The following is an 18348-nucleotide window of genomic DNA, read 5'->3' as shown; positions in this document are numbered from 1 at the left end:
TTCTTTTCCATTATGGTTTTTTTTTTAAAATAAATTTTATTTATTTATTTATACTTTTGGCTGCATTGGGTCTTTGTTGCTGTGCATGGGCTTTCTCTAGTTGTGGCGAGCGGGGGCTACTCTTTGTTGCGGTGCGCGGGCCTCTCATTGCGGTGGCTTCTCTTTGTTGCGGAGTACGGGCTCTAGGTGCACGGGCTTCAGTAGTTGTGGCATGTGGGTTGAGTAGTCATGGCTCACGGTCTCTAGAGTGCAGGCTCAGTAGTTGTGGCGCATGGGCTTAGTTGCTCCGTGGCATGTGGGATCTTCCAGGACCAGGGATCGAACCCGTGTCCCCTGCATTAGCAGGCGGATTCTTAATCACTGCGTCACCAGGGAAGTCCCTTCCATTATGTTTTACTGCAAGATATTGAATATAGTTCTTTGTGCTATACAGTAGGTCTTTGTTGTTTATCTATTTTAAATATAGTAGTTTGTATCTGCTAATCCCCAACTCCTAATTTATACTTCCCCACCCCCTTTCCCCCTCGGTAACCATAAGTTTGTTTTCTATGTCTGTGAGTCTGTTTCTATTTTGTGAATAAGTTCATTTGTATCATTTTTTAGATTCCACATATAAGTGATATACGATATTTGTCTTTCTCTGTCTGATTTACTTCACTTAGTATGATAATCTCTAGGTCCATCCATGTTGCTGCAAATGGAATTATTTTTGTCCTTTTTTATGGCTGAGTAGTATTCCATTGTATATATGTACCACATCTTCTTTATCCATTCGTTTGTCAGTGGACATTTAGGTTGCTTCCATGTCTTGGCTATTGTGAATAATGCCAATGAACACTGGATTCCTGACTATTTCAATCTCCAATCCTGACCTCTCCATCCAGTCCACAGTGACCACGTGACCTCTCTTCTTGGATATCTAACAGGTGTCTCAACCTTAACAGGCCCCAAACAGAATGATCAACCCACTCTTCCCAAAACTTGTCTTCTTTCATCTCAAAAGTGGTTGTGCTGTTCAACCAGCTGCCCCAAACCTAGGAGTCCTTGAGTCTTCTTGCTGTCTCACTCACACATCCAATCCATCAGAAGCCCTGTGGCTCTACCTCCAAAACCCCTCTGGAATCTGACCTCTTCTCCCTGAATGGCGGCCGCCTCCTACCCCGGGCCACAGTCATCTCTCCTGGAGACAACAACCGTATCCTCCTAAGTGCTCTCTGCATTTCCACTCTGCACCGTCACCCACCCACCCCCACCCCACCCCCGGCACACATACTTCGTTTCCAGCAGCCAGTCTTTCTCAAAAAACAACTTAAATCAGGGAATTCCCTGACGGTCCAGCGGTTAGGACTCTGTGCTTCCACAGCAGGGGGCTCGGGTTCAATCCCTGGTCGGGGAACTGGGATCCCACAAGGCGCACGGCGCTGCCAGAAAAAACCAAACCAAACCAAACGAAGCCAAAACAACTTAAGTCAGATCACGGCAGCCCCCTGCTTAAAACCACCCAATGACTTCCTACTACGCGGAGAATAAATTCCAGCTCCCTTCAGTGGTCAGTGTGGCCTGCGGGATCTGGTCCTGTGACGACCTCTCTCTCCCCTCCCCTTCTGCTTCCAACACACCGCTCTGCTTGCTGCTCTGTGATCCCAGGGAGCTCCTGCCCACCTTGGGACCTGGGCACCTGCCTGGAATGTTCTGCTCCGGAAACCTGCAAGGCTGGCACCTCCTTGTCTTCAGAGAGATGTGGCTGCTCTCCCTAGAGCAGCCCCCGGCCCATCCCGTCACCTCTCTAGCCCATGGCCCTGTTTCCTTTCCTTCTGGTCTCTGAAATGGTCTTGTTTATCAGCTTTCTAACTTATTTATTGTCTCCCCCACTCAAAGTTAAGCTCCAAGACAGCAGAGACCCGACTAATCTCGTCCAAGGGCCCGGCAAGTGCCTGGCACATAGCTGCTGCTCAGTAATCCCTTTGGAATTATAAGTGAATAAACACAGGTATTTTTCTCCCCAGGCAACACTGCTCTCTAACAATCTTCAGCGAACAAATCTGATCAGAAAAATGGTAGCCTGTTGGTTTCAACCCCAGACCATTTACCATCTTGCTTTGGCTTCTGATCCACTCTTGGGATACAAGATCTGAGATCCCAGAGGTGTCCATCTATACTTATTTCCCCCTGCCTTAGCTCTCCTGAAAGCCAGGCAACGAAGCTCTAACTAACTTCCTAGTTCACTAAGTTATTGCTACGAAGGTTTCCGTAGCAATTTAGGATGAGCAACGTCAAGCCCGTGTTACACCACAGGAACCCAGCTTCAATCGTCCAATTGAAGGATGGCAGGCTACTATTTGCCGCCTGTCAGAAAAGTCAATTCTCAAAGCCCTCTTTTACATGTTTATACGGATGTGTTCTCTGTTTAGCGGAGGCGCAGAGCAAGTGTGTGCTGTGAATTAATCAGGAAATAGCTATTTGAGAAGGACAGCCTGGGCAGCTCTCAATGACTAGTTCCGCAAAATTACCGCCGTGGAAACATCTGGTGAGGCAGACACGCTCTCACTGAAAGAGGCGGTGGGTGGGGAGGAGACCTTTCAGTCCGCACAGTCATCAGATGGGCATCCCGGCTTCCGTAAGGAGATGTCTGGTTTCCACAATGGGCTCCTTGACCGTCCGCGAACGGTCTAGAGCCCCGTCTGACCTCAGCTCTCTCCAAGAAGCCTGGCTGAGTAGGGACAGAGAGAGGGGAGCAGGCTGGGGCAGGGGTGTGACCTCTAATGCCCTAGGATCAGGCAGGTAGGAGAGAGAAGAGGGTTAGGGTGGAAACCACAGGGAGTGGTGGGGGTCATGGCGAGCTGAGAGGTTCATGCCCCCTACCTGATGGTGTTTAAACCTGCCAAGTTTCCAACACCCTGCAGACCAAACAAGCCGTATCTGTGGGTGGATTTGGTCCAAGCATCACCAGGGTGGGATCCCTGGTGGGGAACGGTAGGGAGTCACTTCTCTGGGGATTCCATGTGTTAAAAAAAAAAAGGCTGCATGCATTGTCCCATGCTGTCTTTGGAACAACTCCCCAAGGTCTTGGGCATTAGGGCCCATCTGACAGATGAAGAAACTGAGCCTCAGCCTTCCCTGAGGTCACACAGCTGGTGCACAGGGAGCCACTCTGGCTGGCACCCTGAGGTCCTACTGCCACCTCCCTTTGGGTCAAGCCAGACCTGGAGAGGGCCTCCGTCTTGGCTGTGCTAGCCTGGCCACCTGCTCTGGGTGGAACCCTGAGTCCCCAGGGACTCTCTCTGCCCAGAGAGCTGCCATGTAGGCTTCGGGACCTGGCTCAGGAGCTGACGACCCCTCCGGGAAGCCCCTGGCCCTCCCGATCTGCCCCTCCCGATGTGCCCCTTCCCGCCTCCTCGGGTTGAGTCGAGGGTCCTCCTCTAGGCTCTCACAGCTGGGCTTGCGACTGGACCCTTGCGCTTACTACCTCGTGGCCCCATGTGCTCACCTGTCTTCAGCCGGATGGAGACCTTCAAGGATGGGGAACAGGACTATCCCCATCTATCTTGAGGCCTGGCTCTGGGAACTAAACTTGCTCTTTCCACCTGAACTTGAATGCTTAATTGAGAGGAGATCTCAATGACCTTTCATATGTCCCTTGGGAGGAAGAGCAATGAAAACCCTTCTTTGTGACGTAGCCACTTGAAGAAGATGGTGAGGACATGTGACATTTAACAAGCTACATTTAACCTATTACATGCCAGGCTGGGGGCCAACGACTCTGACCTCCCGGCGTCACAGACTCAGAGGACAAAGGACGGGGATGGGACCTGACAGACGGGGTCACTAACTGGAGGACCTACAGCTGAATCTGGGCTGGTTTGCCCCACAGAGCAGTTAAAAATTTCAGAACCAGCTGATAATATCTAAAAACTGAGAGCTTTCACATAACAATGTGCATTTTTGGCCTCTCTTGAAAATTTAGGCCATCTGGCAGGATGGGGCCAGGGCAGAGTGATGGCTGCTCTAGGCAGGGCCTGGCTTGCCAGTGACCACAGTTACTCTCTATTGAAAGGCGGGACCAGGTGGTGGGCGCCAGATTGCCTGGTAGTCATGTGACTACCAGCAAGTTCTTCTGCTTTTCTGTGCCTCAGCTTCCCCATCTGTAGGATGGAGCTGATCACCATAGTACCAATCTCATAGGACTGCTGTACGGAATAAACGAGCTCATACGTATAAAGTGCTTTGAATGCTGACTGGCACATAATACACACTCAAGAAACGCAAGCCGCCATCATTGTCTTGTACCCAATCTACTGCCTGGATGGAAGTACCTGCTGAGGCTGGCTGCTCAGGGCTAGCGTGGCTGGAGACTCCCTGCTCCCCTAAGTCCTGGTGCAGCAGTTCCCTGTTCCTGGCAGAGGCTGGCAGCAGGCACAGGAGAACCCCATCCACTCCAGAGTGGGACCTAGCATTACTCCTGCTGACTTAGGTCAAGATTCCCCTCAAGTTGGGATTGACATATACACACTACTATATATAAAACAGACAACCAACAAGGACCTTCTGTATAGCACAGGGAACTCGACTCAGTATTTTGTAATAACCTATAAGGGAAAAGAATCTGAAAAGGAATATATATATATGTGTATATGTGTACATACATAACATATATATGCATACATATATATAACTGAATCGCTATGCTGTACACCAGAAACTAACACGATATTGTAAATCAACTATATTTCAATAAAAAATAAATTAAAAAAAAAAAGATTCCCCTCGATCTGGGCTCAGGCCCCAGCAGGCAATTCTCGCAATTTTATTCAACCCAACACATACCACATGGGGGCCTTTCAGGATCCTGGCCTGTGTGAGACACAAAAGATGACAGCAAGGCTCCTCTCCTTAAGGAGTTCACAAAAGTATGAATAATTAGGTGTCACAGACTCAAATGCTTGCAGCACCACAGACGTGAGCGGCACGGGGACGCTGGTGAGCTGGGGAACGCACACCTGCAAGTCCAGAGGCTGCAGAGGCCACTGGGATCCAGCCGGTGGACGCCACAGAGGGAATATAGCCAGCTCATCAAAAGCCAACTTTCCAATGTTGTCAAATGTTTCACAAGCTGTACAACATCGTGAGTGCCAAACGGAATACGCCTGCAGGATAGATTTGGCCGGGGGCACCCGTTTGGGACACCAAAGGCTCAGGAAACTGAGGGATACCCTAGGGAAATACATGACTTGGTGCCCGGAAGGGGTGGCTGAGACCATCAGAAGGGGCCTGGGGCAGGCTAAGGGTGTGCAGGAGGCTGGTGGGTGAAGCAGAGCCTTGATGTTTCCAAAGGCAGGGTTTGTAATGAGACCGGCTAGGCATTCCAGGTGCTGGAAAGGGCAGGAGCAAAGGCACAGAAGAGAGGAGTTTCCTAGGGACCAGAGAGGATGAAAGTTGCATCAGGATGGAAGAGCCAGAGAGCCAGTTTTGGGGTCTGAGAATGGGGAAGGTCACCAGTGCACATGCACGCAGGGCCCGGGCAAGCATGGCAAATGGGAGAGGTGGTGTGGTGTCAGGACAACTGTGTCACTGTGTCGGGGACACAAGTAGGAGTGGTGGGGACTGCGGTGCCGTGACTCAGCTCCGCCAAAGCTTCCAGGAGTGGATGTGACCTTGTGTCGCCAGATCGTCTAGTTTCTCAATAAAAGTCAAAAATCCCTATTTTGCACGGAATCCCTTCCAATTTTTAAATGTTGGCAATTAATTAAAGAACTTTGAAAACACACTGTGAGCCAGCTGCAATCTGTGAGCTGCCTTTGGTGAGTCAGGGCACAGCCTCTTCCCAGGATGCCCCGGCAGCACGAGCTGGCCGGGGACTGCGGCCTCTCCCCTGAGGCATTCTGCAGTGGCGAGGCCCTCGGCTCATCTCCCGCCACTGTCTCAGCCCCACTGAACTGTGGTTTGCCGTTATCCCCCTGGGCCCTCCTGCCTGGGTGAGAGCTCGCAGGGGCAGACAGTGTGTCTGATTCCCGGCCCCAGCAAAACGCCTGAGTGTGGGGCGATCGATAGGGCTCTGCTGATGAGACGGAGGGACTGAGCAGATGAGTGAGCGGAGCGGGGAGGTGGAGGGGGCAGCGGGCAGCAGGGGAAGGAGGAGCTGGACTTGGAAGGAGACAGGTTTGGGCAATGGAAATGGTAGGACTTAGAGATGACTGGCAGTGAGGGGCAAAGGGCGGAGCGGAGGATTCAAAGGTGGGAGTCGGGCGCTGCTGCAGACAGTAAGAGGAAGCGGAGCCTGGACCGGGGCCGAGGGGCCTGGGGTGGGGATACCAAGTTGGGGTGTCGGTGCAAGGCCGGGCGGAAATGCCAGAAAAGTATCTCGTGGCTGGGAGCGAAGCTTGGTTCAGAAGTTAAGCCTTGGGGAAGGTTTAACGAATAAATTCAACAGCATGTGATTTCTGCATTCTTAGAGGAAAAGAAAAAGGACCTAGTTTGGGTATCGTTTTCTACTTTCCCTGGTGATGGTCCCTTCTTTTGGAGACAGCACCTCAATTTTCCATCGGGAATCCACCCTTCCCTCGACCTGACTTCATGTGGATAATGTGGGCCTCACCCCAGGTTGCAACCCAGGCCTGGCCAGTGGGCCCTCAGTCTGGGACTTTCTTGAGGAGAGTCTCTTTCTGCAAGGAGTGCTGAAATCAAGAGCGATGTCATCAGGGACCACCACTTGTAACCTGAGGATGATGCCAACACAGAGGAAAGCAGAGATATGTGATGGAGGGAGGCAGATTCCTGATGGCATCATGTGAACTCCTGGATCCTGCCATGCCTGAAGCTAGCAAACTCATACTCTCCTGTAACATGGGCCAAGGAACACTTTTTTGTCCTTAAGCTGGATTTAAATGGGTTTTCTTGTGCTTTGTTACCAAGAGAATCCTGGCTGATATACTAGCGCTGGGACTGAGAACTTTAATCAACAGATTCAGCTACTAAATCAGTCCTGGCCAAGGCAGGCAGGAGATGGGGAGCCCTACGCCCTAGGGGGTCTGGGATTTATCTTGCTGTCCTAGGCTGGCCCCTGCACATGGGTGAGCAGTTCTCCCTACTTAGACATCTGTCTGGTTCCAGATGCAGCCTGTCCCCTGGTCTGTACAGGACAGGACATGGGCCTCAGCTTCTACCCTGGTTCTGCATCTGTGTTCTCATCCCTGGTGGGAGTACAGTATGGATCTGAATTTCAACCTTCTGGTTGGAGCCTGAATACCTCGTTGGGCCCCCTCTCTCAAGGCAGAATTCTCTGCTCACCTCTCCTTCCCCTGCTGGCTGGGGGTCTGCTTCAAACCTGAGCCTCCTGGGACTCTCAAGATGACCACACCTGTACCTTCCCGAGCGTGGACTCTGCACATAGATTTCAGATCCTGCAGCCCACCTACAAGAGAGCACCCTCTGGCGACAGGCAACGGCCTAGACCAAGCCTGAGGTCAACACCTGAGGAAGGCTCTCGTGCACCTGGGTTAGTGCCTTTCCCACCAGCTGCCCTGTTAAGATGCCATCATGATCTCCAGGCCCAAGGGTGCACAGACCCCACCATATGGCAGAGCCATCAGGCTACACTGACTCAGCTGCCCAAATGAAGGTCACATCTTTGACTTCAAAGCCATTGCCATGTTTGGCCTCGGTTTGCATCCTGATCCAAACAAATCAACTATTAAAAAAAATAATTTGGGGGCAATCAAGGATATTTGAATATGGACTGGGTATTACAGCATAATAATTAATTATTGTCAGGTATGATAGTGGCATTGGGATTATATAAAAACAAACTCCTTATCTGTTAGAGATGCATACAAAAAATTTATGAGTGAAATGATATGATAGCTACAATTTATTTTTAAATGTTAGGGGAAGAGATGGAACAAAAGTGGCAGAATGTAGATAATTAATGAAGCTGGTGAAAGGTACATAGGTCGTTATTGAACTAATCTCTTCACTTGCATTCATTTGAAAATCCACCCCTGCCCACCCCCCCACCCCCCAGCCAAAAAAAGAGGCCTTTCTGAAAATACAAATATTGCCCTGGGATGAATTGAATCTACCCATGGTGCACTCCAGAAGCACTGTGACCCTCATCTAAGCCACCAAGCTAGACTATGCTAAGAGCCTCCTCTTGGGGCTCCCTCTTCCCTCTGATCCCTTCTCCAAACAGCAGCCTGAGCGATCTTTTAAATTCCTCAATCAGATTGTATCACCCTTTGCCCAAAACCCTCCAATAATGATACTAAGAGCTGACCTTTGTATAGTGCTCACAAAGGCCAGGAGTCATTCTGAGCATTTCATACATATTAACCGAACAATAATCACCCCATTTTCCAGATGAGGAAACCGAGGCATAGAGGCGTAGAGTAACACGCCCAAGGTCACATGGCTAGGAAGAGGAGGAGCCAGGGTTTGCCCCAGCTGGGCTGGCTCTGACCATCCCCCTATTCTGCCTCCAAACCAGTAAGGCCCACACGACATGGTTCCCACCTACCCTTGGGACCTCCCCTTACCCTCTCCTCTGTTCAGCAGCTCAGTCTCTGCCTAAACTGGTTGTTCCTGCCTTTGCTCTTGCTGTGCCCCCTGCTGGGAATTCTCTTCCCACTGATGTTAGCACGGCTGCTCCTTCTCAACATCCAGGTCAGGGAAGGCCTTTGATCACCTGTCCAGAGCAGCTCTGCCTCTTTCTCCTCCTGCCTCTCTCCCGTTGCCTGATTTTATCGTCTTCAGAACACTTAACATTACCTGAAATGACACTATTCACTTGTGCCCTTTTTTTTTTTTGTCCCTTCCTCATGAGAAGGGACAGGGCTGTATGAACAGGACCTTGTCTATTTGTTCAACATGGTTCCCTGAGCACCAAGACCCTTATGGTCCAATATGTAGTCACCAGCCACATGCGGACAATTACATTAATATTAAAATGAAATAAATTGTAAAATGCAGTCTCTCAGTTACAGGAGCCACAATTCAAGTTCTCAGTGGCCACCTGGGGCTAGCGGCTACTGCCCTAGACAGGGCAGATAGAGCATGTTAATATCATCAGAAGTTCTACTGGGCAGTCCTGGCCTGGATCACCATGACAAGTCACAGAAATATACCACTGGAGTTTGGGACTGACATGTACACACTGCTATTTTTAAAATGGATAACCAACAAGGACCTGCTGTAGAGCACAGGGAACTCTGCTCGATATTACGTAACAACCTAAATGGGAAAAGAATTTGAAAAAGAATAGTTATATGTATATGTATAACTGAATCACTTTGCTGTATACCTGAAACTATCACAACGTTGTTAATCAACTATACTCCAATATAAAATAAAAAGTTAAAAAAAAAAGAAAAGAAATATACCACTGGGGAAATCTAACATTAATTAATTAATTAATTAATTCAGAAACTACTTAGTGAGCACCATTTCCATGCATAAAATATACCACTGGGTCCTGCCTCACTTGCTGTCGTGACCAGGCTGGAGGTGGCGTCCGCATGGTGATGCTGCAGGTGAAAATGGTGACGGAACGGCGCCACGGAGATGATGAATGTGCTTATTATAAACGAAAACAGGTGGGCCGTGGCGAGCAGCTGAAAGCCCACTTTTTGGATGGGTTATTACATCCTAGAGGAGGGAGACCACTGATTCCTTTCTCCTAGCAGATGTCGCTCTGCAGGGGAAGCAATGCCGAGAAAAACCGCAGGAAAACCCACAGCCCCCATGTTCCATTCCCACCTCGGTCCCTTACTCCTCACTAGCTGGGCCAGTCATTTAATCTGGGGAAACATCACAAAATGTGACAAACATATTATCGCGTCCTCCTCCTGAGTCCAAGACAGCCATCGCTGATCAATCACACACCCTTTCCTGGATGAACCAGAAGGGAAGTTCTAAATCCTTCTCAAGACAGCACTCCAGGCAGCCATTTCCAAGCAGAGTTGGCAAAAGAGACGCAGCTATCTGTCCCGTAGGATCTTTTTATCCTAAGCCCCAGCTTCTTTATCTACAACGTGGGGCCCGACAACATCCACCTTGCAGGATGGTTGGGGGGCTAATTGAGATGATTCATTTGTTCAGTTATTTGTTCAGGCATCAAATGTTTACAGAGCGCTCAGTGGGGGCTTCACGCCTGCCTGATGCATGCAGCACTGGGTAAACGGCGGCTGTGATGAGTACCCACATCTGCAGGCCGCTCTGTGTGCCTGCGTGGACGGATGCTAGCCTCCCTGTCCTTACCCTGCCCGGAAGTCCTCTCCTCCGGGCCGGCTCACGCTTACCGCATCACCTAACGAGGGGGAAGGAACCCATCCAAGTTAGCCCGAGGATTAAACGGGCAGCCGATTTTCCAATAAGAGACTCCCTTTCTTCTAGCACTTTCTTTTCTTATGCTCTAAATAAGCCTTGGTTGGATCAGCGCCTCACACTGAACTTTGCTTCCTTGAATTCCCAGACACAAAACACTGTCTTAACAAGCCGTGTCTACTGGGCTGAGCTGTATTTCCTATAAACTCTCATTTTATCTCCTCTAAAACACACAGTAATAGCATTCTCTGGAGAATATTAAATGAAACCAACCTGCAGCTGCATTTGTTTGCGCTTTCTGTCCCCGGAAAATTCTGTCAACAGATAGGTGTGCGTGACGTAAGTGGTGGCCCTGCCGGGGACTGCGGCCCTCCACACACTCCTCTGTGTAGAAGCACCTCAAGTCTCTAATCCCCACAGCCAGCTGCTCCCCAAAGCGCCCGCAACAGCAATGACGCCCTGATGTCCTGCTCCTTTTCTATTCTCAGCACACAGGGAAGGCCGAGCGCAGGTTAAAGAAGAAAGGCAGGCCTCAACCAACAGGGACGAAGCTTATCTGCTTTGTAATCCAGCACATAAAATCTGCTTTTCTTGGCCTGAGCGATATAGTTGTTGACAGGGCCGAGCTACAGGGCACGGGCTTGGGCAGCCAGTGCTGTTTCATTAACCATTGCAGAAGATGCTGGTGACCACCTGCCAGGAAGTGCCGGGAGAACTGGAGAAGGAGAGGACCCAGCCCTAGATGCCGGGAACGCGGTGCAGCTACTTGGGGCCGGGGCTGCATCCAGGGCCTAGAGGACAGTCCCTCCGCACACCCCGGGCAGGGGAGGCTGACATGCCCACAGGAACTTTCTCATTTGTTCCAATAGTTTGGACTTTTTCTCAAATTTAAACTTTAGGCATTTGTTTAAAAAAAAAATCAAAACACAGAAATCAGAGAAAGCCTTTTGTTACTTCTCTGGGGCAGCATCGTGTGTGAACAGAGCCAGCTGGGACCGCGTCTGCCATGTTAGCCTCCAGATCCCCAGAGCCTAGCAGGTGGTTATCCGGGAGCTGGAGGGACGGCTGGGTGAGTGGGTGGGTGGAGAACCAGCCAGAAGAGGTAGAGGAGGGGAGGACGGCAAGGTGGGAGGAGGCACAGAGTCTCCTGGTTGAGCCCCAGTTGGCCTCTAACCTGCGGTATGACCTTGGGCAAGCATCCTAACCCCTCCTACTCTCAGTCTCTCATCTGGATCTCAAGAAGGATGAGACAATTGCTTATGGGCTCTTGGGGGAATGAACTCATTTATTCATTCGACAACCATGTATTTCTACTTGGAACAGAGCAGTGGTGGAGACGACTCAGGCCCTGCTCCCAAGAGGCCCACAGTGTGATGGGGGGACAAGTGTCCATCCTGATACAAGGGTGATAGAACCAGTTCATGAGGTCCAGAAGTGCACAAGGGTCAGGGGGTCAGGCGAGCGTCCTGGAGAGAGGGATGTCTGGGTTTCCCAGGAATACGAGGCAGAGGCAAGCATTCTGAGTTGAGCGAGATGGGAGGGGCCAGGGACTAAAGGTGCGCCTACCAGGGAGGGCGGTGGAGAGCCACGAGCAGCTGGCACTCTGGAGGGTGGCGTGGTCAAGGGGCGGGTGCCAAGAGGGAGGCAGGCTTGACGCACAGGGATTAGGGGCCCTCTGTCCTGGATTCTCTGGATCAAGGGGAGCCTTTGAGGGCCTGAAACAGTAGAGTCGTGATCAGACCTCCCAGTGGCTACTGGAAACAGACTGGAGGCTTGGGCCTGGGTTCACGGAGAGCGATTAGGAGGCTGTACTCTTCCACACCTCCACGCCTTTGCCCGCGAAGCTCCCTCCACCTGGAGAGGCTTTCCCTTTTCTGTCTGGCTCAGTGCTTCTCCTTCCACTAGAGCTCAGGTATGCGCTCTTTCAAGTACCTTCCCTGACCTCTCCCAGCCTGAGGCGGGCTCCCTCCTCCAGGCTCCAGGGGCCGCAGACTGGGAAAGGCTAGCTCCAGCCCAAAGATGAGTTTGGTTTGAACTGTATGGTGGCTTCAAAAGAATTGAAATTAGCTACTGACATTTGCAAACAGAAAAGCTCATCTCAAAATCCAGATTCCCAGCTCTCTGGGAACGTTCAGAAGATCTAGCAGTGCTGGCTGGCATTGCTCCATATCAACCATTAGTTAAAGCTGAAAAATGCCCTGCCCTTTACCTGGGCCATGTGCTTGCCAGTCTGCCACGTTCCCCACCAGGCCCTAGCGTCTCTCTCTAACAATATTGAGGCCGAGGATTGGTTCCCATTTATCATCTCGCTTGTACTATTGCTTCCCTTATAGCAGATTAGAAAGGAAAGTAGAAGAAGTTTTGCTCCCTTTTCTATCATAAGAGGGGAAACCAAGATAGGCTGAGGGAGTCCTGTCCCTCCTTGCTCACTGCGTTCCCTGCTGAGTCCCTGGGGCTTCTGTTTGAAACCCTTGGCTCTCCGGGTTCAGCTTTATCAAGGCCTTCATCACACTGCCTCATACTTCCACATTTACTTGTCTGCCAGCTTTTAGACAAGGAGTACCTCCAAGGCATGGACTGTGTCTTTACCTCAGCATCCTCAGAATTGATCATGAAGCCTGATGGTACCTAGGATGTGCTCAATAATCAAGGTTGAATGGAGGAATAAGTGCATGTGAATATGTGAAAAACAACCCGGAGAAGAAAGCAAGGATGAGGGCCTGGGTAGTGGTGTGAGGGTAGGAAGGAGGGGAGGGGTTCTGAAACCAGAGGGGCTGAAGAGCCCAGAGGTTAAGAGCTTGGCTGTTTAGAGCGGGGTGCACACACCAGGAGCGCTGGTACACGCGGGAGCTGGTGAGACGTGCAGAATCTTGGGCCCCGCCCTAGACCCGCTGGATTAGAACCCGCTTTTCATCAGGATCCCAGGCAAGCTGCTGCGGATACGGTTTGAGAAGCGCTGGCTAAGCCAATGGGCCTGGAGTCTGACTGCAGGGAATCAAATTCTCACTCTGACGCTCACTGGCTGTGTGACTTGGGCCACGTTACGTAACCTCTCTGTGCGTCTGTTTCCTTATCTGTTAAAACTGTGCCTCGGTTCATATTTCTCCAGTTCCCCCAACAGGTGACCTGATTCTACTTCCCAAACCTTCAGCGGAGGCTCTGCTCCTGGGGGCTCTGACAACGCGAAGTGAAAGCCCCCAGCAGGCGCTTGCTACACCCAGGAAGAAGGGCAACGGGGCCTCCTGGTCCCCATTTTGCAACTTCGGGAATCAGGCTATGGGAAAGCACTAAGTGCTTCCATCAGCCAAATGCCCAGCCAGGAATCGGAGCCCGTTACTTACGCCGTCAGCCGTGCAGTAATTCCAAACCTTGATCTTGGTTAGATCAAAGTCACGCAGCTGTCTCGTGTTGCGGATAACAAAAAAGAGCTGGAGCGGCGGGTGGAAGGGGCACGTCCACAAGGAAGGGTCTTTCTTGCCCTGAAACGCGAGCAAGAGAAGGAAGTTGTTATTGTTAGCACAATTCTGCCTTACCCCAAAGTAAGCGGGCAGTGACCATGGAAACCCGGGGAGAATGAGGGTGGGAAGCCACCCACCTTCTCTACTTCATCCTGGGTGGGGTCTTAGATCTCACCCCATCTGGACCGCATTTTGAAGCAGGCTACTGACCCTCGTCCCCGGCACAAAGCTGTCACATGGCCCCCTCTGCCCCTGCCATCCAGACCAAATTTAAAATGCAGCGGGCTTTATTTTAATCAACCTAATCGGCTTTGTTGGGGAGAGAGACTGGAGGAGAAGGACGGGAAAAGAGCCATGACTTGCGCTATTTGATTAACCTGGCAAACAGAGCCTTTGATTTTCTTTTGTAAAACCCTGTAGAATTTTAAAAATTTAAAAATAGAAAAGAAAGAAACTGGCTCAGGCGTTTGTTGGGACGGGGCCATGGCACTGAGCCTTAGGATTTATTCTGTTCCCTTTCAGGGTTTCCAAGCCGTGGGACCCCTGTGTGCAGTTTCCGCCTGCCAGCGAGGCTGCCAAGGCCATTCTCAAGGCCAAAGAAGCAGAGGAGCAGGGGAGCCTTGCTGTCATTTTCATTTGCACCAACAAAATTTCGTATCATGAGTGCTTGGGATGCAGATGGGAAAAAGTGAAATCAGGGGACTTTTCTCAGCCCTGGTCACCTCCTCTCTTGTCTCTTTGGGTACCTCTTCTGCTCTCTGTCTGGACAAAACGCACAGTTGTTCCCAAATATGTCCATGCTGGCTCGGCCTCTGTGCCTTTGCACAGGCTGGGCCTCTGCGTGCAGTACTCTCCTGCCCTTCTCCGCCTGGGAACTTCAGCTCAGATGTGCTGTCTCCCCCATTGTCACCCCTTCCCTTGACACAATCACTCCCGTCTCCAGGTGCCCACGGCTCCTTGCAACACCTGAGGTTATAATTTACTCAGTGTCCCACAAGGACCTGTCTTCACATCTATGTCACCCCCCTCGCCAACACACGCATGTGCGCGCACACACACATACACATACACGCACACTCAGCTGCGAGCTCTTCTAATTCATTCCAGAACCCTTAGCGTTCAGCACAGTTCCTTGGCACCTGGTAAATGACAAAAAAATCTTTGAATTGAATTTTTTGAACAATCGTTCAATGAAGAAATGAACAGATAAGTGAAATGTACCTCCTAATATCTGTCCTCTCACTGAAACTTTAAAGAAGAGACTAAACTGATCTGGCCAGCAGAGCTATTTTGTCTAGCTGATGAAGTTTTTTTTTTTAAAGGCAAATTCGTTGCCAAGACTTAAAGATGGAAGATATCCCCTCCCCCTCAGAGCTAGATGTCTGGCTTGTCTACAGACTTAGGAGACGCGGCAACACGGGGTCCCTGACAGCCGTTGGCTGGAGCGGAGTACACTGCTCTGGCGGCCAGGGCGGGTGCTCTCCGGTGCCCCAGTCCTCACCATTCCCTACTGTTCTACACCCACCTCACCTCCCTGGTTATGCTTCTGCCCAGCCCCTGCAGGCATGAGTTTAGGGTCCCTGCTTAGGGGCTGAACAGTCACAAGTCCCATCTGCCAATAAGCAACCTGTATCTCTGACACTGGCTGAAGTTGTTCCTTTTATCTAAAAGGAGCATTGCCCCGTATTTGAGAGCGTCTCCATGGGCTCCCATCCCCAGGACCGTGCCTGCCTCTGGGGTCTGCTGGCCCCCAGGAGATGTGAGGCTCAGGCTCCAGCTGCGCGGAGGACAGAGGTGGCTTGTCCCAGTGACAATGGTGCCTTTCAGGAGGGAGGAGGCTGCTTTGTTAAGGGGGAGAGATGGGTTCAAGGGGTTCTGACTTATTCTGGCAAGTTTCTCAAGCTCTGCGAGAACTTTTAGTGCTCTGGGCAGCTGCGTGGGGTCAAAGATAGCACATCTCAAATCCAGCAGGGGAGTCTCATTCCTTCTCTTCACTGGAGCCTAAAATGGGTCGCTGAGGCTGCTTGACAAAGGCAGAGACTGAAGGCTGACCTTAGACACAAGCGAGGGGACTGTGATTGATTTCCCATCACATTCCCGTCAGCGGGAGGGATAACGGGAGGGCTAAGTGGGAGTCGTGGTGTTCAAAGTCAGAGAACATTAACCTGCGGGTAACTCGGCCTCATTAGCAACTGGGCCTTCTGATGTTTCCTTTCCACAGACAGAGTCCCCGAGAGGAAGGCTGCCGGGGAGCTGCCGAGGGCTGACCCAAGGCACGCTGGGCAAACCTCCAGGTGCCAGGCCAGCAGGAGAGCGTCTGCTGCACCTGCCCATCGCAGGTGGTAATCAAGATGGCAGAACAAGAATCAGGGCACCTGGGCACCACCGTTATCTCACTGGGTTCTCTCCAAGCCCTGGAAGGTGAGTACTGCAATAACACCCATGGCACCGAAGGAAGACCAGAGTCCAGCAAAGGTGTGGTTTGCCCAAGTGATGGAGTGAGGATTTAAACCTAGGTTTTTAATTCATTCATTCTTTCATTCATTCATTCTGTGTTGGTTTGGATTCCCCCAGGAGCAGACCCTGAGGCAAGGCAAGTGTAAGGAGTTGATTTAGACAGTGAAGGAAACACCAGTTGGAGGGTGGGGAAGTGAGAGGGGGAGAGGCATTCCATAAAGAGTGTGTTACCAGGCTAGGCAGTTATGTTAAGAGTTAGAAAGTTACCTCCTGAGAGAGGCCTTCTTCTCTGACCATCCATTCTAAAATAGTCCTTCCATTGGCCATTAATAATTCTCTCATATTTTCCTCATTGAATTTATTCCCCCACCCCCAACCCCGCTTGATTTTTTTTTTTTCTTGGCAATGTTACTTGTTTGCCTCCCCTCCTGGCACAGAGCTGGGATCTGCTGGGCCAGGCTCCCCCCGCACTCGGTATTTGTTGAGCAAGTGGGTAGCAGATGCCATTGGCGCCTCCCCCAGTCCCCTGCCCTTCCCACTTTGGTCCCTGCTGGCTGCTCTTCCCACTGCCAGCACACACATTTCTCCGATGGAGGATCTGTTTTCTGGCCTCCAGGGCCCACTTTGCTTCCCCTGCAGCAGGCCCAAACTGGCGGGGAACTGAGCCCCCAGGAGCAGCCCTGAACCTACACTGATGGGAACTGGGGTGTGGATACCCCAGCTCCCTTGTCCTGGAAGTGGAGTCACCCTGAGGTGTGTTCCACACTGGCTCCCAGGTTCCCTGGTGGTGTGGAGCTACTTTGGACATATTTTCACTGGGTTGTTTGTCTTTTTGTTGTTGAGTCTGAGTCCTTTTCTTCATATATTCTGGATACAAGACCCTTATCAGATACATGATTTGCAAATATTTTCTCCTTTTTTGTAGGTTATCTTTTTACTTTCTTGATAACGTTCTTTGAAGCAAAAATGTTTACAAATTTTTGTTTGTTTAAAAATTTTGATGAGGTCTGATTTACCTGTTTTTTTCTTTTGTTGTTTATGCTTTGGATGTCATATCTAAAACTCCATTGAAAAATTCCAGGCTATGAAGATTTACACCTATGTTTTCTTCTAAGAGTTTTATAGCCTTAACACTATAAAAGTTTCAAGGTATGTGATCCATTGAGTTAGTTTTTGTACATGGTGTGTAGGAGTCCAATTTCATTCTTTTGCATGTGGAAATCCAGTTGTTCCAATACCATTTGTTGAAAAGAAACTATTCTTTCCTCATCAAATGGTATTGGCATCCTTGTTAAAAATCAATTGACTATAGATGTATGAATCTATTTCTGGACTCTCAATTCCATTCCATTGATCTATATGTCTATCCTTACGCCAGAACCACACAGTCTTAATTACTGTGGCTTGGTAGTAAGTTTTGAAACTGGACTCACTCAAAGTGTGAGTCCTCCAACTTTGTTCTTTTCCAACATTGTTTTGGCTCTTCTGGGTTCTTTGAACTTCCATTATACACTTTAGAACCAGCTTGTCAATTTCCACAAAAAAGGCAGTAGGATTACATTGAATCTGTAGATAATTTGGGAGCACTGCCATATCAATGGTATTAAGTCTTCCAATCCATGAACACAGATATCTTTTCATCTTTCATTATTTAGGTCTTCTTTAATTTCTGTCAACAATATTTTGTACTTTTCAGTGTACAAGCCTTTCACTTATTTGATGAAGTCTATTCTTAAGTATTTTATTCTTAAATAGCATGGAACTATTATAAATGGAAATTTTCTTAATTTCCTTTTCGGATGGTTCATTGCTAGCGTATAGGAATACTACTGATTTCTGTATATTGATGTTTTATTCTCTAAGCTTGCTGAACTTGATGTTAGCTTTACCAGTAACTTCTGTGAATTATTTAAGATTTTCTGTATATAAGATCGTATCTCCTGCAAATATAGTTTATTTCTTCCTTTCTAACCTCTTATTTCATTTTCTAGCTTAACTTCCTTGGGTAGAATCTCCAGTACAATGTTGAATAGAAGTGATGAAAGCAGGCGTCCTTGTCCCATTCCTGGTCTTAGAGGGAAAGCTTTCAGTCTTCCACCATTCAGTATGATGTTAGCTG

General features: G+C 49.8%; 1 protein-coding gene across 7 annotated transcripts in view; it reads right to left on the bottom strand.

Moving 5' to 3' along the window:
* The window catches only part of KATNIP (katanin interacting protein), a 193476-nt gene that overhangs the window by 46449 nt on the left and 128679 nt on the right, over positions 1–18348 (bottom strand). For all 7 annotated transcript variants that reach the window (XR_009703334.1, XM_061209061.1, XM_061209063.1 and 4 more), the window contains exon 14: positions 13656–13793. Coding sequence is in view for 6 of the 7 variants with exons in the window: in XM_061209061.1 (XP_061065044.1) it covers positions 13656–13793 (138 nt within the window). In the remaining variant the exon portion in view is untranslated. The remainder of the gene's footprint in view (positions 1–13655; positions 13794–18348) is intronic.

This window comes from Eubalaena glacialis, chromosome 13 (assembly GCF_028564815.1).
Source record: "Eubalaena glacialis isolate mEubGla1 chromosome 13, mEubGla1.1.hap2.+ XY, whole genome shotgun sequence".
NCBI lineage: Eukaryota > Metazoa > Chordata > Mammalia > Artiodactyla > Balaenidae > Eubalaena > Eubalaena glacialis.
This window is presented reverse-complemented; position numbering and strand designations above follow the sequence as displayed.